The 27,131-nt window shown below is 39.2% G+C and overlaps 1 protein-coding gene across 1 annotated transcript in view; it reads right to left on the bottom strand.

Moving 5' to 3' along the window:
- The window catches only part of NUP133 (nucleoporin 133), a 55,387-nt gene that overhangs the window by 8,895 nt on the left and 19,361 nt on the right, over positions 1 to 27,131 (bottom strand). The window contains exons 11-23 of the mRNA XM_090043902.1: positions 26,537 to 26,694; positions 24,553 to 24,644; positions 23,020 to 23,183; positions 20,956 to 21,050; positions 20,635 to 20,859; positions 18,549 to 18,671; positions 13,869 to 13,968; positions 11,410 to 11,661; positions 9,182 to 9,315; positions 5,448 to 5,606; positions 3,895 to 4,030; positions 2,346 to 2,464; positions 598 to 678 (exon numbers count right to left, since the gene is read on the bottom strand). Coding sequence (XP_089900028.1) covers positions 598 to 678; positions 2,346 to 2,464; positions 3,895 to 4,030; positions 5,448 to 5,606; positions 9,182 to 9,315; positions 11,410 to 11,661; positions 13,869 to 13,968; positions 18,549 to 18,671; positions 20,635 to 20,859; positions 20,956 to 21,050; positions 23,020 to 23,183; positions 24,553 to 24,644; positions 26,537 to 26,694 — 1,838 coding nt within the window. The remainder of the gene's footprint in view (positions 1 to 597; positions 679 to 2,345; positions 2,465 to 3,894; positions 4,031 to 5,447; positions 5,607 to 9,181; positions 9,316 to 11,409; positions 11,662 to 13,868; positions 13,969 to 18,548; positions 18,672 to 20,634; positions 20,860 to 20,955; positions 21,051 to 23,019; positions 23,184 to 24,552; positions 24,645 to 26,536; positions 26,695 to 27,131) is intronic.

Here is a 27,131-nt window from a genome sequence, read left to right as displayed (position 1 = left end):
AGCTCTTGTTTCTAACTGAAGACAGCTGCTAATCCCAGTGATGCTCCCAGAGAGAGATCCTGTATCTTAATAGCCAATAAACAGGAAATTTAGAAGAATGTATAGAGAGAAATGGCGACCCCTTAAAGCTGCTAGTTAAAGACAGCAAACCATGTGCTTATAACTATACCATGACAGATTTAAAACAAACGAATGTAAACCAAAAGGAATCAAATAATTTTGAGGTGATTTAGCAAGTTCCTTTAGGTCACCTTTTGGCAGGCAGATTGCTAGTAATGGAGCAGGGCAAGTGTTGTCCTCCTAAAACTGAATGTATCTCCATTTTTCTTTGTTTGAAGAGTGACTATTGATGGTCAAGTTTCTCTGTACAAACAGATATGGTTTATCTAGTTAAAACTTTATGAAGATGAATGCCATTTTATATAGTCTAAATCACATTTGACCTTAAATCTCTGATGGCTGAAAAAAGTTACCCTCCATTAGTGTACTCCAAGGTCTAACATGTAATTCTCAAGTAACAGTTACAGTAACACAACCCTGGCTCATACAAATTAAGAAAAACTTCTGATTTGAAAGCATCCAAATCCCTTTTCCTACCTCATCAATATATTCCAGCAGATCAAGTGCTTTCTTGAAGTCATACTCATTAGCCCTTCTGTTCTCATCACATATGTATAACTAAAGTATGAAAGAATAAAGTACAGAATTATTTTTAGCTTGCAAACAGATGTAAATTGATATTGCGAACAACTTATCATGGGAAGTACCATACCACCCTGTATTTTCCACTTATGGTGACCTTTTCATTGAAATATGTCTCGATTCAACTGCAAGTATTTTTATAGTAAGACATATACTCCAAGGTTTAATACAGCATTCCACCTACATGACAACGGACTGTGGAAAGACTATTGAATGTAAGGCTGTGATAATATAGGTTTCAAATTTAAATACCGTTTAAAGCCGTAACATTCCTAGCCTATTGTAACAAGAGTCCCACTCCACAAATAAGATAGGCTCTCACAATTATTTCAGTAATTAAACTTGCAGCAGCAATATATACATGAATACATTTTCATCTCTTGAAAACAGCTACGCTTGCTATCAAAATTCAAAAGTCAATGTTTTAAAGCATTAAGTACATTTTTTGCCAACTTACATGAAGTTACAATAAAGCAGATCCCAAAAAGGGTTTAAAATAAAAATAAACATCATGTTGCTTTCAGTTCCCAAGTTTTACTTCCTGGTTGTGAACAGTGACAATGGACGTTGATCTGATAGTAGCTGGAATTTAAAGGAAAACCAGATGGCTGACAGCGTGCCAACAGTTCAGAAAGAGGTAAGTGACATTTCCTCCTCTCCCTCCCCCATAGCCTACTTGGCTCCTGCTTTTGTACAATTTGAACACGGAGCAGTGAATCTCAGCATAGACACCAACAGGATCTTCTTTTCTCATGTCCTTGCTTGTGTATACCTTGTATTCTTTTCTCATGTCCTTGCTAAATACCTTGTATTTAGCAGTCATTAGCAGATTCATTAGATTGCCATGTGCACTTCTGCTGTGGCCTTGAACTCTTGACCTCTGCACTTACAGCTACTTGCCCCAGTGTTCAGGCCACCAGAGTAGGGTTCCAAGAGGATCTAGCTTCTTTTGATGATAATTGCAGCAATATACTGCCACCACTCATTCTTCTAATACTGCCTGCTCAAATCACAGGACTGTGGGAAAAAAACAGGCTGACAAGGCCAGGAGCTGGTAAGAGCAAGCGGTTGCAGCTATCACTTCAAGACAGACATAAAGGACAAATGAAAAAACTTTAGCCCTAGCAGTGAACCCAGGGCTGGGATTTTCTATGGGTATCAAAGACCCTCTCTGGGCAAACAATGCAGCTAGCAGCTCTCCTCCCCCTTTTTCCCTTGTAGTGTCCTTTGTCTTACAGAAATTGACAATTTTGTATCACTTCTAGCCTTCAAGCTGGACTTCAATGAAGGAAAGAGAAAGAGTAAAGCTGTCACAACCAAAAGGTGCCCCAATCAAGCACATCAGTTCTTATACTAGTAAGATTTCATACAATCATAGCAATGCCAAAATCATATGTTCAATTAGGAAGATAAAACCAGAAACTGGAAACAATATGCTGAAGTTTGCATTTCAATTATACACCACAGTGGAGACCTCAGTACAGATAAGCAATTCTTATTTAGAACTGGGGGGCAATTACCCTTTATGTGACAGAAAGGCAGGTCAGTTTTCACCTTCTCACCTACTTTTCAACCCGAAGCTAGGAAACATTAGCGGATTAGCCCATAGGTAAAGTTAAGCAGAGAAAATATGAGATACCTACATCAATGAGCTGGGGTGCAGTCAATACAGGCATGTCATTGAGGTTCAACTGCCTCTCAGCAAGTAGCTGTTCCGGCAAGGTCTCCTGATGCAATAGGAAACGCTCCTGCTCAGATATTTCTTGTGTTCAGATAAGGAAAAGAAGGTTTCATATGGTTTATTCTATAATTATTAAATATGGAATAAAAATTCTGACAAGCACAAAATTATTCTGGTTATAAAATACCCTCTAAGATAGCTTTAAGTAGGGGCTTTCAGTTACAGATGAACACAGAAGCTCTGAGATTGCCACCCCAAAATGCTAAACAATGCGCGCGCACACACACACACACACACACACACACACACACACACACACACAGAGTTCTGAAGAACCTGCAGTCTAAAGAAAGGCAACACAGAGTGGGAGAAGGAAGTATTATTTCCATTTTACAAATGGAGAATTGATGCAGGAGGAGGTTATGCCCATTATCAGTCAAGAAGCATATGGCAAAGACAAGTCCCGCCACCAAAACATCCCGAGTCCCTGATTCTTCACCACAAGGTCATTCTCTCCCTCTACGGCTCATTTAAGTATGTTTAAAAGGTATTTCATCACATGAGCCTGGCTATTCTTTGGTCTAGTTGTTCATTTACCAATGTATGACTTTAAAACTTTTGCTTCAAATTTTACGCCCCCTTTTGATTTAAAAAGGTAAAGTGGCAGCCATTAAAGATTATTAAAAACTAAAACTCATAGCTTTGAAGTCTGCTTAGTTGTCATTTACAGCCTATGTTATTTTTCGTTTGGGGTTGCAGAAGGGACTCTTCACTTTCCTATATAAATTAAGAAGTATTAAATGCTTCCAGACTACGCATTTTATTTAATGTAAAGTTAAAATGACAACAGTACCAATATACAGTAAACTACTATTCAAATATTAATGGATAATTACTAACAAGAAATGCACAATCTATTCATGGCTCTTCTTGAATTAAGGATTAGGTGAATTCAGGGATGATAAAGTTCCCTCTAGTGGTTAGTCATTCAGAAACTACTCATGCAAAGGATATTTTCTTTGCCTTGACATAACCTAGCAGCAACCCCTACAGCTTTAAAAACTGGGTTACAATTATAGGATACATGTAGTACTTGGTAATGAGTCATGGAAGTTATTCTCTTTCATCCTTAAAGTATTAAACAGTGAATCAGACTGTTCTAAAACCCCAATCCCAATGTTAAAAAATAGAGTAAAATAATATAAATGGAATAATTAAGATCCCAAATTAACATTACAAACAGCAACACATATACAATTTTAACTGAGGAAGGAAAAAGCTTTAGCTTCCAAAACTTGAGTACAAGACTTTTTTTGTTCCTTCTGCAGCTATATAATGTAGTTTGCTACGTAAAGTCTTTAACTAGTGCCTTCAGTCCAACGCAGTACGACCACTTTTATAGTTACTTCCAAGACTTCACCATTACAGAATTTGCTATCATGTGTAACACTAACAGGATTCAAATTAAAGAAATTAATGAGCTATTTTTTCCCCCACTCTGCTCTTATTACCTTCTATTTTTTCTTGCAGTACATCTTCTGAAAAGTCAGATGCCAATGCAGCTAGTTTACTCAAGCCAAGAAGTGTTTTCTTCTTTGCAAAATACCGGGTTTCCGTATTTGCCAAAGTCTGTAGGGTTTTGTGGGCCTGAAGTGAAGACGACACAGAAAACATTAAAATAAACTAAATCCTCATGGTTATTTATTTTTAATTATATTTTATAGGTTATAATACTCCTATTGTAAGGCTTGGAATTACAGTTTTGCTTTGGATTGCTTAGGAAGAAAATCACATGTCTGTTCCTACATCAGGATATGTGGTACCTAGCAATTTAATGTGTGCTGGTCAAAAAAAGAGCATCTCATGAGCAATGATGAACCACTACTGTATCCAATAAGCTTTTTGGACTTTGTTTTTCTTAAGCTTCACTAATCAACATATACCAATGGAAGAAGAACGATTTTAAGGAAGAGTTTGATCCCAGAGCCTGATGAAGGGACTTGGATCCTGAAAGCTTGCAGAAAAGGACAATTTTCTTGTGATTTTCCAGTTGGTCTGATAAAAGGTATCATTTTAGAACCAAGAGTTCTAGTTTTTTTATATGTAGAATGAGGCACTTATTACCTACAGAATGCATACTTTGTAAGGAACTGAACTGTATGTACAATCCTGAGCTAATGAGTTAAATGCCTATTTATCTGGCGTGCCAGATATGGCAAACAGTTAAATTAATTTTTGTAATTAATATATATTCTCAAGAGATTCACTTCTACTCTGAGTTCCCAGTTCTTTTCATCATACTTTGAAAAACAAAGCCCCAGTCTCTGTGAATACAGGATCACTTGAGAAAACAAGAGTGGCTGAAATTAAACTACTAGCAACCTTTACCAACTGGATACATCTTGTATGCAAGTAGACAAGATTTTCAAGTTATTCAATCTGTATGGTCACTGAAATAACATATCCTACCAAACAGGCTTCTTGTTATTTCACATGTATGCATCTGAACTGAAATTAATAGTTTTTAATAGCTGGGGAATCACTAACACCATAAGGAATTCTTTTCAGACACTGGATGGAGGGAAGTAGGTCTATGAAATCCAAGAGAAGAGGCAGATAAAAACAAGAACAGTAGAGGCAGGGAGAGGATAATTAGGTAGTGGTGACAAGGGAAAAATTTCAGAGATCCCCAGAGATACCAAATGATTTATAACAGATCCCAATTTCAACATCTATATACATATTGCTCGTGCTCACGTTTAAAAGATAACTTGAAAATGATTTAAAAACTGGACCAGCTATTTGCCTTTTGTAACGTACAAAAATGGTGACGTTTCCTTGGTTTTTTATTGAAGGACTTGAGAAAAATCAGAGATGCTTACTGTAAACTCCTATCTTAACTTACATGGTGAATTTAATTAAAGGTTCCTTGATCCAAAATATCGATCAATGATGATAAAGAGCCATGACTGGTATACCCTTGTGCATGTGTATACAACAAAACAGTCAAACTAAAAGTTTCCTAACAAATATAAACAGTTAATTTTGTACTAGGAAATCCTACCTTTTCCAAATCCTGGCTATTTATTTCATGTAACCAGCTAAGATGTTCATGAGCTTGCAAAAAACTGGCCAGTTGTCCATGCTGAGCAACAGGCTGAGATAACAGCTTTCCTCGCTTTCCTTTTTCTAAGTACCACCGGAACAGGAAGTCTGAAAAATTCTGAAGATGACAGTGGTATGAGCACTTTTTTTAAATTGTTGTCAGTTTTCAACCATCCTGTCTTGTTTAAAGGAGAAATGATGTAGGATTCAAAATGGACTAGAACACAAAATACCTGCTAAACAAAACCAAAAGAAATCAAGTATTAAGATATTGATGAAAAAGCTCCTGTTCCGATAAAAAAAAAAAAAAACCATACAAGAGGATGTAAACTCTTCTCTTTATATTTTAAGCTATAACTTACTCATTATTTTGCTTCAAGGGGAACATACTCAGCATAAAACTTACTTGCTTTAACAGTTACACTTTTGATTCTTTTAAAAGTAACATATTCATTATATAAAAAAAAAAAAAAAAAATCAATCTACATTTTTATGGGCAACTAAAATAAATGCATTCATTTACCAGACCTGACTTATTCTAACAGACTTAGTAATACCCACCAATACACAAAGGACTAAACAAGGGACAGTAGCACAGGGATGGGTGGTCATCTGTAGCACAGGTGCCATGAATGGCACAGGCAGCCTCTGTGTGGCATGTGACAGATGAATGAGGGGAAAGGCAGCACAGCAGGAGATAGAGCAGGAAGCAGAAGGCAAAGCAGCAAATCAGGCAGGGTGCACAAAAAGGAATAAAAAAAAAGAAAAGCAATAGAGCAGGCAGGCAGCACAGAAGAGCAGCAGACTGAGCAGGGGAAGGGGATTAGACAGGCCCTGATCATTTTGATTACCCTACTCTGTATCTTTTCTAATTTTACTACATCCTTTTTGAAACACAGGGACCAGAACTGCATACAGTATTCAAGACGCAGTTGCACCATGGATTTATATAATGGCATGATGATGTTTTCCGTTTTGTTCACAATTCCATTCTTAACGGTGCCCAACATTTTATTGGCTCTTTTGGTCACTGCTGCACACTGAGTTGACATTCTTAAGGAACTAGCTACCATGACTCCAAGGTCTCTTTGCTGAGTTAACAGCTAGTTTAGTACCCAGCATCTTGTATGTACCTTATAGCTGGCTAAAGCATACCTTTAAGAATGGCACTGAGTTGTAATGTAAAGATATCAGAAAATGGAAAAAACACATCCCATGGTAAATTTCAGCAGTTAATCAACCTCACTATTAAAAATGTGTGCCCATTTGTCTGGCTTTAGCTTCTAAGCACTGATTCTTACGCCTTTGTTAAATTAAGGAATCCTTTTGCTGGCGAGTCCCAAGACCCCCAAACTGCTTAGTGTTGAATGTATCACCATTTCCTCCTCCAGACAGACTCATCCCAGAAGCAGCCCAACCCGAATCAGTGATATGAAGTATTGTCTCTAGTAAGCAAGCTGAGATGTACATGCCAGCGATGACACTAGTTAATGACCCCAGGTAAGAACAATGGCCACAGGTCGGGATTCAGGGCTTCCCTACTCCATTGGCTAAGACAGTGTTCTCCGAGAAATGGATAAAAACACAAATTTAAATATGAATGGTATAAGACTGCACACAAATGCATGCATCAGACTCTGGAGCTTACCTCAACTATAAGGACAGATTATGGAAGCCCTGAGACCTTGCCACCCAGTAGTCAGTATATCTGTGCATTCTGTACTGTACATAGCTACTATTAGTAATTTTGTCTGATTACTATCCCAATAAACAAGTGCATAGTTTGGAGGAGCCAGCTTTGGCTTGTCTTCCAAAAAAAATAAAACCCTCAAAAGTGTAATGCTTTTGTCAACAACATTTTCTCTCTATGAATCAAATTATTTCCAGTTTAATCAAGCCCTCATCTTCTTTGTGATGAGTTAAACATCCAGTTCTTTAAGTTACTCACTGACAGGCATTTTTCTCTATCGCTCACATTTTTGAGGTTTTCCTGAACCTTCTAGTTTTTCCAACAGCTTTTTTTAAAATGCTATTACCAGAACTGGACATGGTCTGCCTGTATTGGTTTGACCAAACCTACCTTTCTGTAAGATGCCCTATAAATCTACTGAACTATAGCTTACTTAGCAAATATTTTTGAAGACAGAAGTGAATTCTTTGCTGTTTTCAATGATGGGGGGGGGAATCTCATTTTAGTGTTACTTTGTGTTTGATTAAGAAACACTGAGCTACTGTAACATTATTTATGTCAATAATAATTTGCCTGACCTGCATTTCTGCTAAAATGCTTCTTTAGAAGTGAACTGCAAGACATTTATTTCACTTTTATGTTCAAATCTGATTGACTTCCATGTTAACCATGGGCTTTCCAGTTGTGATCATCAAGAATCAATAGTTCAAGATGAGAAAATTTTCTAAACTTAACCTATTTAATAAAATCTTGTTGTATTAAGCTGGTAAGCGGCATGAAAATATTTAAATTGATAACTGCAAAGCAGCATTAGACGTCCTTCATTACTCAGGGAGAAAACTAGTATCACGTACAACTTCAGGTCTCAGTCTTACTCTCTTAACCTTGTTCTCTTTGGTATGTCAGGATCCAGAATCTGCTGAGCATGGAAGAGGTAAGGGACAGAAGGATTGGAGCAACATATGTTAATTATCTAATGCTGAATTCAAGTACGACGGTAGCCCTGCCTGTTTTAGGACTTCAGAATCAGTCACTAACTGCTGGAAGCATGACAAATGTAACAAGAGCCTAAAAGGTAAAAAAAGGAGTAAAATGGTGTGCATTTGGAAGTATGGCAAAGATCTAAAGAACGACCACCTTGTCTGAACAAATCTCCCATGCAACTGTGTAGTGTTAATCTTGGCTCCAAATTATAAGCATCTTCCTCTTGCATGAAGCACCTGTTGGTATGCATAAGCATGCTCCATGGGCAGTGAAACCAGAATATTTAGTTTGGAGGCTTGCCACAAGGGTCTAGCTTTTGACCCTCCATTAAGAATTAATATCATGTACAGTCACTGACCAGAAAATAGAAGATTATGTATTCAAAAACTTGATTTAATGATGAAATCTGAACTCAAATTGTGTATGTTACTAGGTTTTACTACTCTTTGAACAGTCACCTAACTCACTACAATTAAAAGGATTCTAGGCTAAAGCATGTTTCCCTTTGTAATATAAAACCAGATTAAAGAATCACTTTTCTACCAAGCATTAAATAAAATTCCTGAAGACATAAGGCTTTAGAACCAACTTGCTTCATTCATGCAACAGTTAGAAAATATGAGAATTGAATGTGCATTATGCTATACAGCTGTGTCAAACATTTATAGTCTTTTGGAAGTACTCAGAAGAAAGAAAATAAGACACATAAGAACACAACAACTGCAGGTAGTAACTCAAAGGGAATTGTAGTGATCAGTTAAAAAAAACTGTTCATATCCTGGAAACCAAAAGGAAACTGAACAGAGATATTGCCTAGTAAAATAAGTTAAACCACATTTTAATATAAATGTTTCTGGTCTTCTAGATATACTTAAACACTGTATTCTTAGAATACAGAAGAGAGGACAAAACAATCTAAGATATCTATGCCTATTAACTGGATCCTGAAAAACAACCTCCATATTTTACTGGTAATATTTTTAATGCAATTAATATACGACTGTCTGAATAAACTTTACCTGATCAGCAAACTGGGTCATATAACGTTGTAGTCTGGCTTGGTTATCAGTCTGCTCACACATTTGTACCAAGATATCAAAGTCACAGTATTTCTCTGCTAAAGCAGCTGCCAACTGGTACTGTCCCAGGGAAACTAGGGAACATAGGCAAGAAATAAGTTAAAATCAAACATGTTCATTTTTGTTCCCTGCAAAAGGATGAGTAATGGCATAGATCATAAAAGTGATAGGCTATTCAAATCTCAAAAAACAAAAATCACATTGGTATATAAAAGAGGCATCTGTATGCTTCCAAGCAATTGCTTATATAAATACAATACATCACATAATAAATTCACAAATTATTTCAAAGACAAAGTCATTCAGCTCCCTTTTAGATCCAGCGCACAATTCCTATTTGTGCCTTTTGGGTGGGAGGGCGGGAATGTTGCCTTAATAAATACAGTTTATACTCAGGCACCATAAATGAGAAAGCTGGAGGCTAAGACATGTTAATGAGCAAAAAGTTATAAGGATTATAATAGGCATATTCAAGAACTATTAACCATACTCTTGGCCTAATTATTTCCATTTTGATTCAGTTAAAACAAGAAAAATATACAGGTGATTCAAACACCTTCAGATACTGCCAGTAAATTAAAACATTAAACTGAATATAGTTACAGAACTTTTAACTTTGTTTACCAGCTACCAGAATATATGTATTTTAGCATTAAAAAAAAAAAGACCTCTAAAACAATTTTATGTACTTAAAGCTTTTCAAAGACTTCCTTAATGACAATTTAAAAAAACCCAAAACAATAAAAAAGTCTTTAATTATGTTTGTTTAAGCCTCAAAACATTCAGATTTATAAGATTTACCAAGTATTGCACTTCTCTCTTATCCTTTATACAAGAGCAATTATATTAAGATTACTCAATCCAGGACACTTTGGCCACATCAAAACAAGTCTTACCTTTGATCATTAAAAAACCCCCCCACATACAATTAACATTGTATATTTTATATTTCTGTGGCTAGGTAAACAATATACAGCTGTACAGACTTCAAACAGATTTATACAAGGTGGCAAAGACCAACATAGAAAGACATTTGAAAATTGTTTTCCATTCTATGCTGCCACAATTTAAGTTCACAGAATCATGGAATTACAAAAGACCCAAGATCATCTAGTCCAGGCTTGTCCAACATGTGGCCCGCCAAGGCATTTTCTGTGGCCCATGGTGCTGTGACAGGAAACGGAAGTAAACACGGTTTACTTTCATTCCCACCCCTTGTCTCTCCCCCAGCCCCTCAGCAGCTTGACGTTGCTGACACAGTGCGTGTGGGAAGAGGAGTGCAGACCCAGCCTGACTCCTTCTGTCCACAGCACCGTATGTGGAAGCCATCGCTTCCTGGCCCGAGCAACTCGCCACTCCCCGCCTGCAGGCGAGAGGCAGAGCGGCTTCGCCGCCCAGCCCTGGGTCACTGGCGGAGGCAGAGTGGAACAGGGAGGTGCCTCCCCCTGCTGGGCTGTTGGTATCGGCTGCACCGCACAGGGCGGCCCTGGGCTCGGGCAGAGCCTGCGCTCGCTGCGCACCAAGGTACCGAGATACTTCAATTAAAGGTCTGTCTAATTAGTACTGAGCAGAGCGGGAACGTCACCCCCAATGCACTGAATACACTACTATTATTAGTGCTACAGCTCAAAACTGCATTTGTCTTTTTTGAGACTGCATGATATTGCTGACTCTGGTTGCACTGGTGATCCACCAATAACTCCAGAACCTTCTCAGCAGTGCTACTACTATCTAATTATCCACCATCCTATAATATGCGTGCTTGGTTGTTTTTTTTTTTGCCCATGTGTAGCATTTTACATTTGTCTTAATTGAATTTTATCTTGGAACCAAGTTGTGTTGACTTAAAATAAACATGCTGAATTTAGAAAGCAGGATTTTGCCTGGTACATATTCTTAGATCATTAAAGAAATGGGGAATGCATGCTGCAGTCTGTTTATATTGCCAAATCCTCATTAATTGTGAAAATACAATCCAACAGCTAATCTCTTGAACAGAAGTGCACATGGAAAAATAGTAAACAATGTATGCAACTGCAGTTGCATCTTTAATACTGTATAATAATTTTTCCTCTTTATCTAATTGTTTGTATTTAAAATTTCTCTGCATCACTTCCTAGCTGAATGGTGAAGCCTTAACATTACAAAGAAGAGAGAGCGGCACTTACGAAGAGGAGACAAGAGTTCTGATCTTTTCTGTACATATTCCATTTCCAGACTGCTGTACCTCTCTTGATCAGCAGGTCGATCCACAGATTTAAGCTGAGAGACATAGCCATCAAAAAAGCAATCTAACAGTGCCACCAACTGTTCAGTCACAATGCTACGGAGGTTACTGTCCACCTGAGGATACACCACCTTTAGAATTATTCCATGTTGACGTACTATAGCTGTTCGTGTGCCAGCGGGACCACTAGAAGCTTGGAAGAAACAAAAAACAACACACTTTTAAAAACAGATCTCTTTTATCAAGAAACCAGAAACTTGTATAAAAAATAAAAGTTTAACTCAGAAATGTTTTATTAAATTTCAAGATCAAAATGCTGCTGCTGAAGAACTACATCTGTTCTTTTCTTAACTACTACTAGCATTACTAATTGTACTCCATGAAAACATCCAAAAATTAAAGTACTGATCATCACAACGTGTGGGATGGCTGTACAGCTGAACTGTTTAATATTAGGGATGGCTTATACGCATCTGGGAAAGACTATACATTGTGAAAAAGGGACTTGCGTGCCTCTCTCTATGGTGTTCTGCTTCCATATTAGTCTGAAACTCAGAGAAAACAATAGGAGAAATTCTTGTGACTGGTAAGAGCTAAGAGTGCCCTCGGCCAATGAGAAGTACTGCCCAGGGGAAAAATAAAAATAAAAAAGTCAGATTTTGCTCTGGGAATGCACAAGTACACATTTCTCCAGGTCTTGCAGAAAAGGGCCGACAGAAACATACCAAAACTTCACCTGGATGCTGTTTTTCACTCTTTTTCATTCAGTGTATGACATGACTGAACATGTGAATTCCTATAACAATGTTAAGATCCCAAACAAAACAAAGATGGAAGAGAGAAGTGAATGGAAAGGTATTCCTCTTTCCTAGGATCCCTGCACAGAAACAGAGGGGGCAGTGGGGAAAAGGAGGCAAAAGTATTCACTTGTTAAGAGACAGTAAAGGAGTGTCTCCCTAGGGCCCTTCTTTGGAGTTAGGGAAAATAATAAATGTAGGGGTGGCACACCAACTCCAGAGCCATCCATTGGGCCTGGAGAAACAGCACGAGAGTCAGGACTGGAGGAATTTCCAGACTACTCCAGGGGAGAATCAAAAGCTGTAGGACCCTTTGGTTTGCTCATTAGCTCAAGATCCTTTCATAACCGGAAAGAAAGGGAATGAAGAGTCTTTGTTCTTCCAAACACATCTACAAAGCAGGATTGCACTGGAAGTCTAGTACAGATGGGAAAGGGGGTTCAGAAGCTGCTGCTGGAAAAAGCAAGAATTTGGTCATGCAACAGGGATCTGGAGGTGGAAAGTTTATCTGAAGCCATGTTTGATGCCCGTGTCACACCAGCATGATATACATGCACACAGTGAGGGAGAAGGACAAACAGAGAAAATACAGAAGGAAAGCAAAATTATAACAAGCTACAGAAGTACTCTGGATACAAACATAAAAGCTCAATATGTCAGTGCCTGGCAAGAAAACTAATGAAATTAGTTATTTCTTTAAAGTGTTTCCATTCTTTCCCTTATACTTACTTTTTACCATTAATTATAAACCTTCCAATATAAAGAGGTTAAGAATTTAGAGGCTAAGAGTGATGGCATACATATACTGTAAAGGAAGGGGATCAAACATACAGTCTACAGACTGGGTCCAGCCCCTGGTGCTGTCCTGTTGACCCACATGTTGCGCTGGACCATCCCTGTGCTGCTTACTGGGACTGGGTCCTGAACTACGCCATCTATAGCGCTTGCTCAGGCTAGAGTTGCAGACTGTCCTGGGCAGGTGCTGCATGCCCTAGACCAGGTATGTCGGTAGGGAGTACAAGGGACTGCTCTGGTCTTGGGGATGGGGGGGGCAGATGATTTTGATACTCCTGCTGTAAAGGAAAACTTGTTCTGACAAGTTTCTACAGTAGAGTTCCCTCAAACAGCAAAGTACACATTCTTATCATAAAAAGCAAGGGGGAGAGGGGGAAGAAGACTGTCAGTTTTACTCAGTGGCAGAGGTTCACATACTTATTTTAAGAGTAACATTTTGTGTCATTGCATATAGTTGCATGAAGACAACCAAATTTTACATGTAAGTTACACACAGAAAACCAAACCTTTTTCAACTACAAGCCTGACTTATTCATACCAAAACTAGTTCTTCCTCCCAACTTTTACAACTTGTTTTGTAGCCAGATTCTCAGTCTCCATTGTAAGAGGTTTAAAGAACTATCATCGGTAGTGCAGAAATCAAATCTTCCTCAACAAACTAAAGCAGCAACAAACTACTATTTATGCTAATATAACTTTGTAAGCATCGTTCAGTGTAATATTTGCAGTTAGAACTAAAACAAAGACTTTAGAGGATAATGGTCAAGTACTCTGAAACACATGAACATTACTATTTTTGTATTCTCACCTGTCCATGGAACATATTCAGGTTCTCCTTCTGGGAGTGCTCCCGTTTTATATACAGAGGCTTGAGAATGGCGATACTGGCTGGCAGCGTGTAGCATATCCTGCGTAATGTTAAAGGAACACACCTTAAAATCTTGTCAATTTTAGAAACTGCTTAAGTGACAAAGTAATTCTTCAAGAATTTCTCTGAGTTTTATTTTTTTCCCCATCCTCACTTCTGTGCACAACCTAATCTGGAGGCAGGAGCGAACACTCGGGCCTAGCAAGGTGCATAAATGTGCAAGTGCTGCAGGACTAAGCTTTCTATGCTCACTTGCTATCAATAATTTCTTTGCCATCCCACTACTTGCCCAATTCTTTTAAAGACGGACTCAGAAAAGTCATCACATGCTTCCAAAATTGGACCAGCCTTTTGTACCTAAGAATTTGCTTCTATATATCTGCTATATACCCATGCCAGTTAGAAAATGTTAAAAAAGATTTATCCAGCATAAAGTTTCCAAGAACAGAGAGGGAAAATGAGAATATCAAACAAACTGATATTAAAACTGTTTGATAATATCAAACAGAGGGTGATATTCCCTGACCAGAGGCCCACAGAACAGGGGGAAGGTAACAGCCTACATGAAATCAGCCCAGAACAAGTGACGGATCTTCTACAACACTTGGACATTTTCTGCTGGGCCTGAGGACCTGCACCCAAGAGTCCTGGCCAAGCTGTTTGAAGAGTCGTGGAACTTGGGAGTGGAAGAGGGCCAATGTGGTGCCCATCTTTAAGAAAGGGAAGAGGGGTGACCCCGCAAACTACAGACTGGTCAGTCTGACTCCGGTCCTGGGTAAAAATATTTGAAAAGTTGGTTAAGGAGGCCATCAAATACAATCTGGTGACGGATGGCGTGCTAAACAACAACCAGCATAGCTTTGTTGAGGGTAGATAATGCCTGAGAAAACTTGTGTCCTTCTACAACTAGGTAACTAGCCATCTGGACAAGGGATACGAGGTTGACGTCATCTACTTAGACTTCACTAAAGCCTTTGATTTGGTTTCCCACTGGATTCTAACAAACTGGAGTGTACTGGGCTTGATAAGTGGCTTAGAAGCTGCTCCCAGAAAGTGGTGATTGATAGGAGGACCTCATCCTGGAGAGCCATCTCCAGTAGTGTTTCCTAGGGATCAGTACTTGGGCCCATGCTATTCAATATATTCATTAACTTGCATGAGGGGGCAGAAAGCACAATGATTAAGTTCGCCGATGATACCAAGCTGTGGGGAAATGCGGGCACACCAGAGGATAGGGCAAATATCCAGGATGACTTTGACAGACTGGACTTATGGATGGAATGAAATCAGATGAGGTTTAACAAGAAGTGCAAGGTCCTTCACCTGAGTAGGAAGAACTCCCACTACAAATATGCAATGGGTGGTGGGCCAATGGCTGGCACAGCATCTGAACGAGACCTGGGGTCACAGTCAACTGGAAGATGAATATGAGCCAGTGTGACGAGGCTGCCAAAAGGGCAAATAAAACTCTGGCATGCATCAGCTGCTGTGTGGCCAGCGGATCCAGAGAGGTACTCCTCCCTCTCTATTCAGCATTGGTGAGTACTCAGCTGGAGCACTGTGCCCAATTCTGGGCACCGCACTTCAGAAAGGATGTGGATAAGTTCAAGAGTGTACAAAGAAGGGCCACCTGTTTGGTTAAGGGCATGGAAGGTAGGACCTATGAGGAGAGATTCTGGGAACTGTGCTTGTTCAGCCTAAGAGAAGGCTGAAGGGTGACTTGATAGCTACCTACAAGTACATCAGGAGTAATAGGACAGTAACTATTCAGGAGGGCACTGCAAGAATGATGACCAATGGGCATAAACTAATATAGGGTAAATTCAGGTTGGAAACAAAGAAACATTCTTCTCTATAAGGGTCACTAGAATCTGGAACACACTCCCAGCAGGGGTGGTGCAGTCACCCTCCTTGGAGGTGTTCAAGATGAGACTGAACAGGCACCCTGTCAAGTTCATCTGAGCCCAATAACTTCCTGCTTATGGCAAGGGACTGGACTTGATGATCTGACAGGTCCCTTCCAGTTCTATGTTTCTACGAATAACTCCATGCAAAGCAGTCAAGGCCTGATACTGATATTACAATAGCATGGGCTGGATCAAAAAATAAACAAAGCTGTTTTGGGTGTTTTCCCTGTTTTGCCACAAGGTCAAGTTCACAAAACATATTATCCCTCAAGAGAAGAGAGATTATTAACTACTACATAAGGCATACAGAGCACAAAAGGCATCAGGTGATCGTTGCATTTTTCCCTGTAGTTTACAAACCTTGCTGTGTTTGGATTCTAAAAGAATGAAAAGGCACCTGATTCTTGCTCAAATCTGTGTATTGTTTCATATTAATTACTAGGCAAAAGAAGAAACTACTTAGCGCGTCTCTGAGAACTGATTACCAAATAAAGCCACAGCCAACCATATATCCAATGGAGTTCAAAGCCACTAACACATCTGGGTCTTGGAGGAAATGCAAAATATTCTTGTTATAAGTACATGAAACTGTCCAGTTATTTTAGTAGCAGCTGTACTCAATTAACAATTAAGAGCTATGACATTTCTTGGCTGAACCCAAGGCATGGAACTCAGCTTTCCAATATTTGGCACAGCTGAAGCGAAAAGCACTGCTAAAGCAGTCCTATTTATAGGACTTTGTTTGGCTTTCTTAACTACTACACCTTAATGTACAGCTTAAAGGTTCTTTCTTAGCACTGAGGTGAGTTAACCCTGAAAAAATTAACATTTAGACATTATGGGGTTCTCTCACTTCTGCGTTCTTCATGAAACAATTCTGTATTCTTGTCAACTTTCCAGTTACTAATAGACTTAGTATCCTAGAAAATTAGGGTTGGAAGGGACCTCAGGAGGTCATCTAGTCCAACATCCTGCTCAAAGCAGGACCATCCTAAACTTATCATCCCAGCCAAGCCTTTGTCTAGCCAGGTCTTAAAAACTTCCAAGGATGGAGTTTTCACCACCTCTCTGGGGAACCTGTTCTAATGCTTTACTAATTGCCTAGTGAGAAAGTTCTTCTTAATATGCAGCCTAAATTTCCCTTGCTGCAACCCGAGACCATTGCTCCTTGTTCTGTCATTTGTCACCACTGAGAACAGTCTAACTCTATCCTCTTTCTGACCACCCTTCATGTAGTGGAAGGCTGTTATTAAATCCCCTCAGTCCTCTCTTCTCCAGACTAAATAAGCCCAGTTCCCTCAGCCTCTTAGAAGTCATATGCTCCAGCCCCCTCACCATTTTTGATGCCCTCTGCTGGACTCTCTGCAATTTGTCCACATCCTTTTTATAGTGGGGAGCCCAAAACCAGCCATGGTACTCCAGATGTGGCCTCATCAGTACCGAATAGAGACAAATAGTCACTTCCCTTGATCTGCTAGCAACGGTCCTACTCATGCAGCCCAGTATGCCAATAGCCTTCTTCACAATGAGGGTATGCTATTAGCTTATTCAACTTATTGTCCCCCTAGGTCATTTTTTGCAGGAGTTGCTGCTTAGCCAGTCAGTCCCAAGCCTGCACCGGTGCATGGGATTGTTCCATCCTAAGTGCAGGACTTTGCATTTGTCCTTATTGAACTTCATGAGATTTCTTTTGGTCCAATCCTTCAATTTGTCTAGGTCTCTCTGAATCCTAGCCCTACCCTCTAGTGTGTCTACTACTCCCTGCAACTTGGTACTATACACAAACTTACTTAGGGTACACTCCATTCCATCTTTTAGATTGCTGATGAAGATACTGAACAAAACTGGCCCCAGAACTGACCCCTAGGGCACTCCACTTGATCCTGGCTGCTAACTAGACATCAAGCCATTGATTACTACCTTTTGAACCCAATGATCCAATCAGTTTTCTATCCACTGTATAGTCCATTCATCCTAAACCAGACTTCCTTTCCTTGCTTGCTTGCATGAATGTTGTGGGAGACCATATCAAAAGCCTTGCTTAAGTCAAGGTATATCAACATCCAACACTGTCCCTGCATTCACAGAGCCAGTCATCTAGCTTGGTCAGGCATAACTCACCCTTGGTGAATCCATGTTGACTGTTCCTAATCACCTCCTACTCCAAGTGTTTAGAAATGGATTCCTTGAGGACCTGCTCCATGATTTTTCTAGGAACTAAGATGAGGCTGACTGGACTGCAGTTCTCTGGACCCTCCTTCTTCCCTTTGTACTATATTTGTCCTTTTCCAGTTGTCCAGGACCTCTTCCAATTGCCGTAAGTTTTCAGAGATAATGGCCAGCGGCTCTGCAATCATAGCTGCCAACTCCCTCAGCACTCTTACTTGCATTGCACCCAGGCCCACAGACTTGTACATGTACTTCTTTTCTAAAGAGTCCCTAACCTGTTCTTACACCACTGTTGGCTGCTCACCTTCTCCCCAAACTGCAGCCAGGTGCAGTAGTCTGGGAGCTGACCTTGCCTGTGAAGACTGAGGTAAAAAAGGCATCAAGTAGTTCAGCCTTTTCCACATCGCCTGTCACTAAGTTGTCTCCACCATTCAGTAAGGGACCCACATTTTCCCTTATCTTCCTGTTGCTGACCTCAGTTTGCTGAACTCATCTGGTTTCCCACCTACTAAGCCCAATATTTTATTTAATACAGATATGATACCTTTATTATGCTGTTCACGTTGACAACTATCTGGGCCCACTCAACTGATTCAACTGGTGTAGCCTTCAAGATTTGTTCTTCCTGTTCTAGTAAGCATTCAAAGATTGTGTTTATCTGGGATACCTAAAAGAAAAAAAACACCTGCACTAAGCACAAATCTATCAATCAACAAATAGCAGCCACATGAAAATATTATTACAGTCTTAATTAATAGCCCACTAGCATAGAATATACAAAACATTTAAACTGGTTATTTTCATTATCCATAATTTCAGACAATTTTTTCAGAAGAAAAACACAATCTCACATGTGGACATACACTAATCTAACTCTACGTACTGTTGACTTCAGGACTGTTCAACTGCTGGGCTTCTTCAACCTTCTTCTAAAACTTCTGGTAGTGAACTCCATCAGAGAGGCAATACTGGATTATGCAGACCACTGTTATATTCAGGTACCTCCTCCCTCCTGATAATGTTATACTGACCTCCGTAGGTGCGTCAGTCACTAGCTCTTCATACTCTGTATATAATTTATCTTTAGTTTTTTCCTGTACACTAATATGATGAAAGATCAGTGCAAAATGACACTGAACTTTGCAACTGAAATGTACCACAACTGAGGCTGTAAACAGATGTTGTATTTCACCTAAAAGAAAGCCTTTTGTGCTGGGATCCTACAGAGGCTCCTACATATTGTCATGTTTCAAGTACCTATGCTGTATACAAGCATGTTAGATAAAATGTGTTAACAGCCATCCCCTCCTGCCCCCCACACCCTCCTCTGTCCTCTTCTAAGATAAGTTACGGCTCATCTCGCTTAGGCTTCATATAGGCATTCCGTTTCTCCTGGGAGAGTCGCTGCTATCCCAGGAGAAACTACCAATCTAAGAATATTCAGGCTTTTTCTCTCAGAGTAAATATGACCACTCCAGGAGAAAAGTAACCTGGTAACAACCAGCCTTCAAGTCACTCCCAGGGCAGAGCTAATGTCTGTAATATGCTGTAGCTTTTCTCAGAAAAGATTTCAGTTCTCCAGCATCCCCCACCTCCCAAGGGAGGCAGCATGTTGCTTGCTCCACTGCTCCAGCAGAGAGCAGAACATACACCCCTTCTCATTTTCCCACATTGTGCTGCAGGGAAACACAAGCTGACCACTGGCAATCAGGGTCTGCCCATCAGGGCTGCCCTATGCACTACTGTCATCTGCTGCCAAGCAAACTAAGGGGCCTTACAGAGCAAGCTGAAACATTTGCCCTTGGCTGCACAGTGTCAGCATTGCAACCTTTCCACTCTTTAGGGACTTGGCATTCAAATCTCTGTACATATGGCTCTGGGTAAGCTTTTCTACCAGGAAAACAAACATGGGAGAATTCTCCTAGGCTATTTGAATATGTATATGCAGACTTAATTTCTGTTCATTCCAGGAACAATCCTGTCAGGCTGTGCATTCTCTTTGGCCACCTACTGGCAGAGGAACAAGGCAGCTTGGAAGGGCTACACACGTAATGGGTTTTGCAGCTGCTGTCTGCATGCGAGTCAAAAGCTGGGACAATAAAAACCACTTCAGATGAGACTTCCGTTTACAGTCAGAATGTCTGCCTTAAATTGAAACTAATAATCCAAAATGTTTACTTTACAACTGTAACTGATCACCTGGACTACAAATAAATGCCTTACATGAGGAGTCCCAGCCATCCCGGGTTTTGATTCAGATCAAAATACAAGTGGCAGAGGAACATATTTAGTCTGTTTTGATCACCAAGAAATCATTAATGTCCTTCAGCTCACCCATTAACATGATAATCCCAGCAAACAATTGTCTGGTAAGTAGGAAAATATGCTGGTCTTTTCTACCTTTCTGCAGCTGATCTGTTCAAGATTATAATTCTAATTTAACTATATGATGTCAGTCAAAAATTTACATTTTAGTTGCAAAATTAGGAAAAAAACATCATAAAAATCTTCCCTTAAGAGAGGAAACGTGGAAGGTTAAAATTTATTTCTGAAAGAGAAAAAATCTTTACAATCCAGGGATTTATGAGGAAAAAAAAAGGTCCCAGTTAATTAAGTGTACTTTGTCTTACCTCTCTGAAGAAAACATCAGCAGGAGTAAGACTCTGCGGAATGTCACAATCTCTTTTATTTAGAGCAATCAATATGGCAGCATTCACAAGATCTGGCAGCCTGGAGTGATGGTTCTTGAGAACAATGGCTGCTGCTAACTTTTCTGCATGTTCACAGAGCAAGCGTCGAGTTGCTGCTGGCTTTCCTCTCACTGGAAAACTCCCCAGCTGTTCAAATAAGCCAACCTTGGAGGGAGGGAGGGAGAGAAAACATTTTATAGAATGTTCAAAAAAGTTAGACATAACAGCAATATTTGTGTCAATAGCATTCTAAGACTTTACCTGATGAAGGAAGTCAATGAAGAAGGAATGGGCTTTTGTTTTATCCTCCAGCTGATGAAGGAGAATAAGAGATGTGTTGCTGAAACCAGCTGCTTCTGAAAGGGTACAGGTTAAGAGCTCTTTTAAAGATCTTGTTCTGAATTTTAAATCTTAAGGTTTTGCAGCTTCTCTCTCTCTCCAATTATTACAAACAAGAACATCCCTTTGACAAATAGCTTATTAGGTATCATCCAAACCAATACATAGGACATAACTTTTTTGGACACTTCAGACTATTTTGATTGAGTCTTAAGAGTGAAAAAAAAGAAGCTATTTTTAATACAAACAAAAAAACCCATGAAAAAATACAGAATTAAAATATCTGCCAGCCTCCTGATCACCGTCTTTTTAACCCAAAAAAACTCTTTACAACAGAATCTTCCCATTAATCTGTAAAGTACCTAACACAATGGAGCCCTTACTTTTATTGTGACCTTTGAACACTGCCATAACATAACTAATACTTTTAAAAGAAAGATAATATTTTGTGGCTTATGAGTTCCTTACGAAGTTTGGAACTTTTAAAATCTTTTCACTTTTTACCATAGTGAACTTGCAGTGAAGATGAGTATTTATTAGAAACGTGTTTAACACACTTATTAAAACCTAATCTACCTCCATCATACTGTACAAATTACAAACATTATGAATATCCTGGCTTAGTAAAGTAGAAAGAAATTGGTCCTTCCCCTGAAGGAGAAATCTGGCCCCAGAGGTGGCTATGTAATGCTGTTTTAAGTCTTACACATTTGTACATCCTCACTTCTGTTGCATTGGCTTGAGACTCAGGGGCTTGATAACCTTTCTACACAAAGGAGTCAGGACCTCTATGGAATCAGTGAATGCAGTAGAGGTTCTCAGGAATATCTCTGTGTTTGACAAACCACTGGGGCTCTACCATACGCCTACATACTTCCTCATAACTGTCACAACTTCTGACTGCACTCGATAATAGACTACCAAGATGTGAATCTCCAGAACAGCTGTATTTGCAGTTTCTCTTTTTGGTGACATGGACAAGTTAGTACTTCTACTTTTAAAGTTTTTCTTATTATTTTAATATACTTTTAATCTATCAATCAGTCTTTGCACTAACAGAAAAGTATTGCAGAATACACTTCACGATAAAATGAATGAAGATTCAGAATACATTATAAATATTTGTATTAGGGATTTCATAGTGGCTAACAGGCTACCAGACAGAAAAGAGCCTAAAACTAGATAATTTATTCATATATGCTACCTATAAAACTTCCATTCATGTCCCTGTTCAGCACTGGGCTTAGAGGTCTAGGGAGGACTCTGAATTCCTTTGAAATGACTGGTAGTTTCTGAGAAAGTATGATTTGGTTCAGAAAGTTACCCAAATTCCTCTAGTAAGAACTGAGAAGGCAAGACCTTTGTATAAAGCTCCTTCTTCCAAAACAGCTAGGATAACAATACAAAGATAAACAGCAGCACTAAAAAGAGATGAAGAAACTAGTCAGGGTAGAGACTGCCAGGTAAAATACAAAGTACTCAATGGAAAATTTTTTTAATTCCCTTGAAATTCTACTTCAGAAAGTAGGGGTGAAAGTGAAGAGAGTAGAAGGCAGTGAATAAGTAGTGTGTGGGTGCTGGTGATTATGTAGGCAGGGACGAGGAAGGGGAATCAAGAGGATAACTAGTAGAGAAAGATCTATCAAACAACTTTCAGCCAAATTACGTAGATGTAAGCAACACATAGGCCTGCACTCCATGAAGTAAAGATCACAGAATCACAGAAGTCGGGTCGGAAGGGACCTTGTAGATCTTCAAGTCCGACCCCCTGCCTGCGCAGGAGAAAACTGGGCTCAAATGATCCCAGCTAGGCAGGCATCAAGCCTCCTCTTAAAGACCCCCAAGGTAGGAGCCAGCACCACTTCCCTTGGAAGTTGGTTGCAGATCCTAGCCGCCCTGACTGTGAAGTAGTTCTTACAGATGTCAAGATGATCTGCTTTATCTTGGACTTCACTACACAAAACCCCAAATAAAATTTATCCTCACCTTCAGGTACAGATTCAGCCCATCTTGGGTCAGAAGCAGGGTAGTCATCTACCAAGTCCACACTGATTTGAGTCACTGCTCTATCCAGTTCAGCATCACGATCCCGGTCTGCATTGGGTGGGAAAAGCTCAACTACCATGCTTTGGGCATTGATTATGTCTTTTCTGAAAGAAACAATGAATGCAGGATGTGAACTAAATGAAATCATAAAGTAGAGAAAAAAAAGTTTAAAAAGTTTTTATAAACTTTTTTGTGAAATTCTGTTGGTATCCACCATTATACCTGCCCGTCTTTCATTTAATTATTTGAAACACTTCATACTACCCTCCCTGGCCAAGCAGGAAGCGGCAGACGGATACAGTCACTTCTGCTTAAAAACCTTCAGGTTTAGCAGTGTGCGTTGAAGGCTTCTCTAGCAGACAAACTAGAAGTAGCATTCAGCACATAAATTCTCATGTTAATGGGGGAAAAGTATGAGCTGAATGTTCCTTTTAGTTTGAAACCTACTATTCAATATAGAGTCCTGACTAGATTACACGCAGATGACTTGCATAATTGCTTTTTATCCTGTTGTTAGTTTTGTAAGAGCAGCAGAGATAGGCAGTTGTTGTAGGACTCTGTACAGTCCTTTGATCAATTCTCTGGTCAGCTGGGGAAACATCAAGCAGCACAAGAACATATATGCTATCTAGGATAAAAATCTGTTTGAAATGCTGCAATGAAAAGCAATCTATTAACCATAAATGGCACAATTTTAATTTACTACTTTAAAAATGTAAACAAATCAAACTTTCTGATCCAGAAAGATTAATCTGATTCACATATAGAATGTTTCTAATGTTAGTTTCCAGTGTTAGTTTATTGAAGCTTGCAAAATTAAAATGTAATTTTCCCTAAGCCCTTTTTCTATATAAATTCTAAGAGACTATTTTTTACACATATGCATACTTGTTTAAACTCATTTAAACACAACCTTAAATCTACAGCTCTAAGTACATTTGCACTGATTACCAAGCAAATCTACTTTGCTACCTTCATGTTTGGTTCACACCACTTTTTCTTTTATCTCCGACGGTTTTTGTCTTAAATTTAGATGACACACTTATCAAGGCAGGCATTGTTTCAAGAAGTGCTATGTATACTTATGGCACTCTTAGAAGAAGAGACAGACCTAGCACATTTAAATCAATTCCATTTTTAATGACAGAATCCCTTAATGAAAAACAAACTTGTTCTCTACTTATAGCTTGACCACGGGTGACCAACCTGCAGTACAGGTGCCACAAATGGCAGAGGCAGCCTGTGTGTGTGGCACACAGAAGATCATGGTGGAAGCAGGCAGCCTAGTGACAGGTAGGGCATGGAGCAAAAAGCAGAACCATAGATTAAGCAGGGAGCACGGGGATGAATCAGGCAAGGGAGGAGGATCAGAGTGGCACTTTGGAAGGGCAGAAGGCTTAATTTGTGGCATGCCTCCTAGAAAAGGTAGATCTAGACTGAGTTAGAGGGTGACCTCTTACATGTGTTTTGTACCTGCAGTATTGCAGAAAAGCAGCTTTCAGTAACTTAGTCTTATCCTCTTGTGCTATGATTTCTGTTCTTGCAGTTGTATCAAATGCAGGACTCTGAAACATAAAAGTAAAAATTTCCACTGAGGGACAAACAGACAAAAGAAGAAACTCATTGTGAAATTACAATAAATCTCTCTAAAGTAATAATTTAGGAATTAAGATTCCAATAGAAATGCCAACCACTAAATGGCTATGTCTTTTAAAGTAAACATAAAAAAAGCACAAACAATACATTACCATAAAAGAAACAATGCTTTGACTTCAATGCAGTTTGGAAATTAACAGTTTACTTAGTTTGCCCTGAAACCTATTCTAAGCTTCATTTTTGTGTAAAATTTGTCAACATGAGATAGGGTAGAGTTTAGCACTGGGAGGCAAGAGTGTCAACAGAATTTCGAAGCAACAAAGACTTCACTCTTATGGCATGCTCTACCCACAAAAAGACAGGAGACAAAAATAATTGGTTCTGTTCACAGAAGTATAAATTGATCTAACCAAAGACGGACACAACTCACCCTCTAAGTGCTAGCAGCAAATAATCAGACAGAATGAAGTAAACATAATAAGAACCAATCCTTTCAGCATTAGCCTTCAAAGGAATTGATTCAACTCTTGTGCAATCTCTGTTTTCTCTCTAAATGTGTTTCGGACAAAAATTCTAAACTTACTGTATGAATTTTTGTTTTGATACTGATAGTATATAGGATCTTAGAAATATACACTGTGTACGTCAAATATAGATACTAAAAATGGCCTCTCTCTAGACAGGAGTTTGTTATGATAAAAGTGTATAATAAAGTACACCACTATTATATGGCATTTTTCATCCATGAATCTCAAAGACTTCACAAATAAGGTCAAAATCATTATTCCCATTTTCCAGATGAGTGGGCCAAACACAAAAGCAGTATGCTGACATCAAAAAATGCAGTCCCATGAAGACAGTGGAAGTTAACAAGCCAGGACCATGCAGATATCAAAGCCAGCTTGACTCTGGAACTTGGTGCACAACAGCCACATTTGTGTGGCACATTCTAGTCTCAAAAATCTTGATTGCCAACACAGCTAGTGAGACCAGGCACAATGCCACACTGATGTGGCTATCATCAACCAGTACATGCGGAACTAGCTCAAATATTACTATATTAGCATTTGACAATCTTTTTGGCTTGCAAGCCAAAATGACCCAGCTCAGGTCAGAAGTGGATGGGTTGGCAGGTGCTAGGATCAGGCGTCTGCTGCTTCTCCCTGTGGTGGCTGGGAGAAAGCTCCTGCAGCTGAAGGTCCCACATCTATAGGTTGGATTTGGCCCATGAGTCATTAATCACTGACTCCTGCTATATACGGAGAGCTGTCTTGTTCCATACAGGCATATTCAAAAGGGCAACATCACTGAGCAGGACAGTGCAAGAGCTAGGAAGAGAACCCACATCCTAGAAAGAGCATGCTGTTAAAATGAGTGGAGCCAGATGACGATTAAAAAAATTATATATATAAAAAATAAATTGTATTTACACACAGAGTATAACCTCACAAGTATGGATATAAAAAATCCGGAATATTGAAAATCTGGCACTTTTTAAAAAAGTGTACTTCATCAGGGAGTAGTAGTGGCCAGTTCCAGAGCAGCAGAAGAGGAAGCTTGCACGCAGGGGCTGCCGCTGCCATCCACCACTCCAGGACCAGCCACCTGGCTCTAGCCTCCTGCCCCTGCAGTTTCAAATATCTTGAATTTTCACATTTCTGGTAAGTGCGCAGTCCTGAGCATGCCAGATTTGAGATTATACTCTGTGTGTGTGTGTCTGTGTGTGTACACACACACTTAAGATATTATATAATTAATATACTATATAATATACATACAATATATTAATTGCACACATACACACATTAATGACAAATTTTCTATTTTGCCTTAAGAGACTTTGAATTTTCAGACTAAATACCTCATTGTTTGGCCCTGCTACAGAAGATGACAGGGAATCCTCAAGGTCTTCAGGAAGCATGGAAGCATTTTCCCTAGAAAAGATAGTCACAAGCCCACTTTTTCTAGTGAAAAAGATGGGGAGTCCAGTACAGGAGCCTGCTCCTAAAATGCTATCTCCTAAGGAGAGATAAAACAAAACATTTAATAATCATATGATGTTGCATTTATTATCCTGGTCTTATTAGATAGGTATTATAGGACTATTACAATATACGCTCTAATTTCCATGTTTAGGCTTTCTCCTGTCAAATTAGTTGCAATCCCACTTTTAGTCAAATCCCTTATTTTTTATGGACCAAACAAGAAGAGATGCCTGCATATACATGATTGCTGACAAAAATTACTCCTTTTAATATACCTGCAAGTTAAGCTTTATCCCTACAATGTCTGCTAGTTAGTTCTACAGATGGGGAAACTGCAAAATAATAAAAGTAAGTAGGTGATGGTCATAAAAAAAAAGATCAGTGGCAAAAACTGAGATTAGAACTCAGGATTTCTGGACCCCTTAACCTTTTTTCATTTTTTTTGATCATGCTGGTCTCAATCTTTAATTT

Source organism: Crocodylus siamensis, chromosome 1, assembly GCF_052110815.1.
Source record: "Crocodylus siamensis isolate JL-2025a chromosome 1, ASM5211081v1, whole genome shotgun sequence".
NCBI lineage: Eukaryota > Metazoa > Chordata > Crocodylia > Crocodylidae > Crocodylus > Crocodylus siamensis.
The sequence above is the reverse complement of the archived record's forward strand: the minus strand, read 5'-3'. Positions and strand labels throughout refer to the sequence as shown.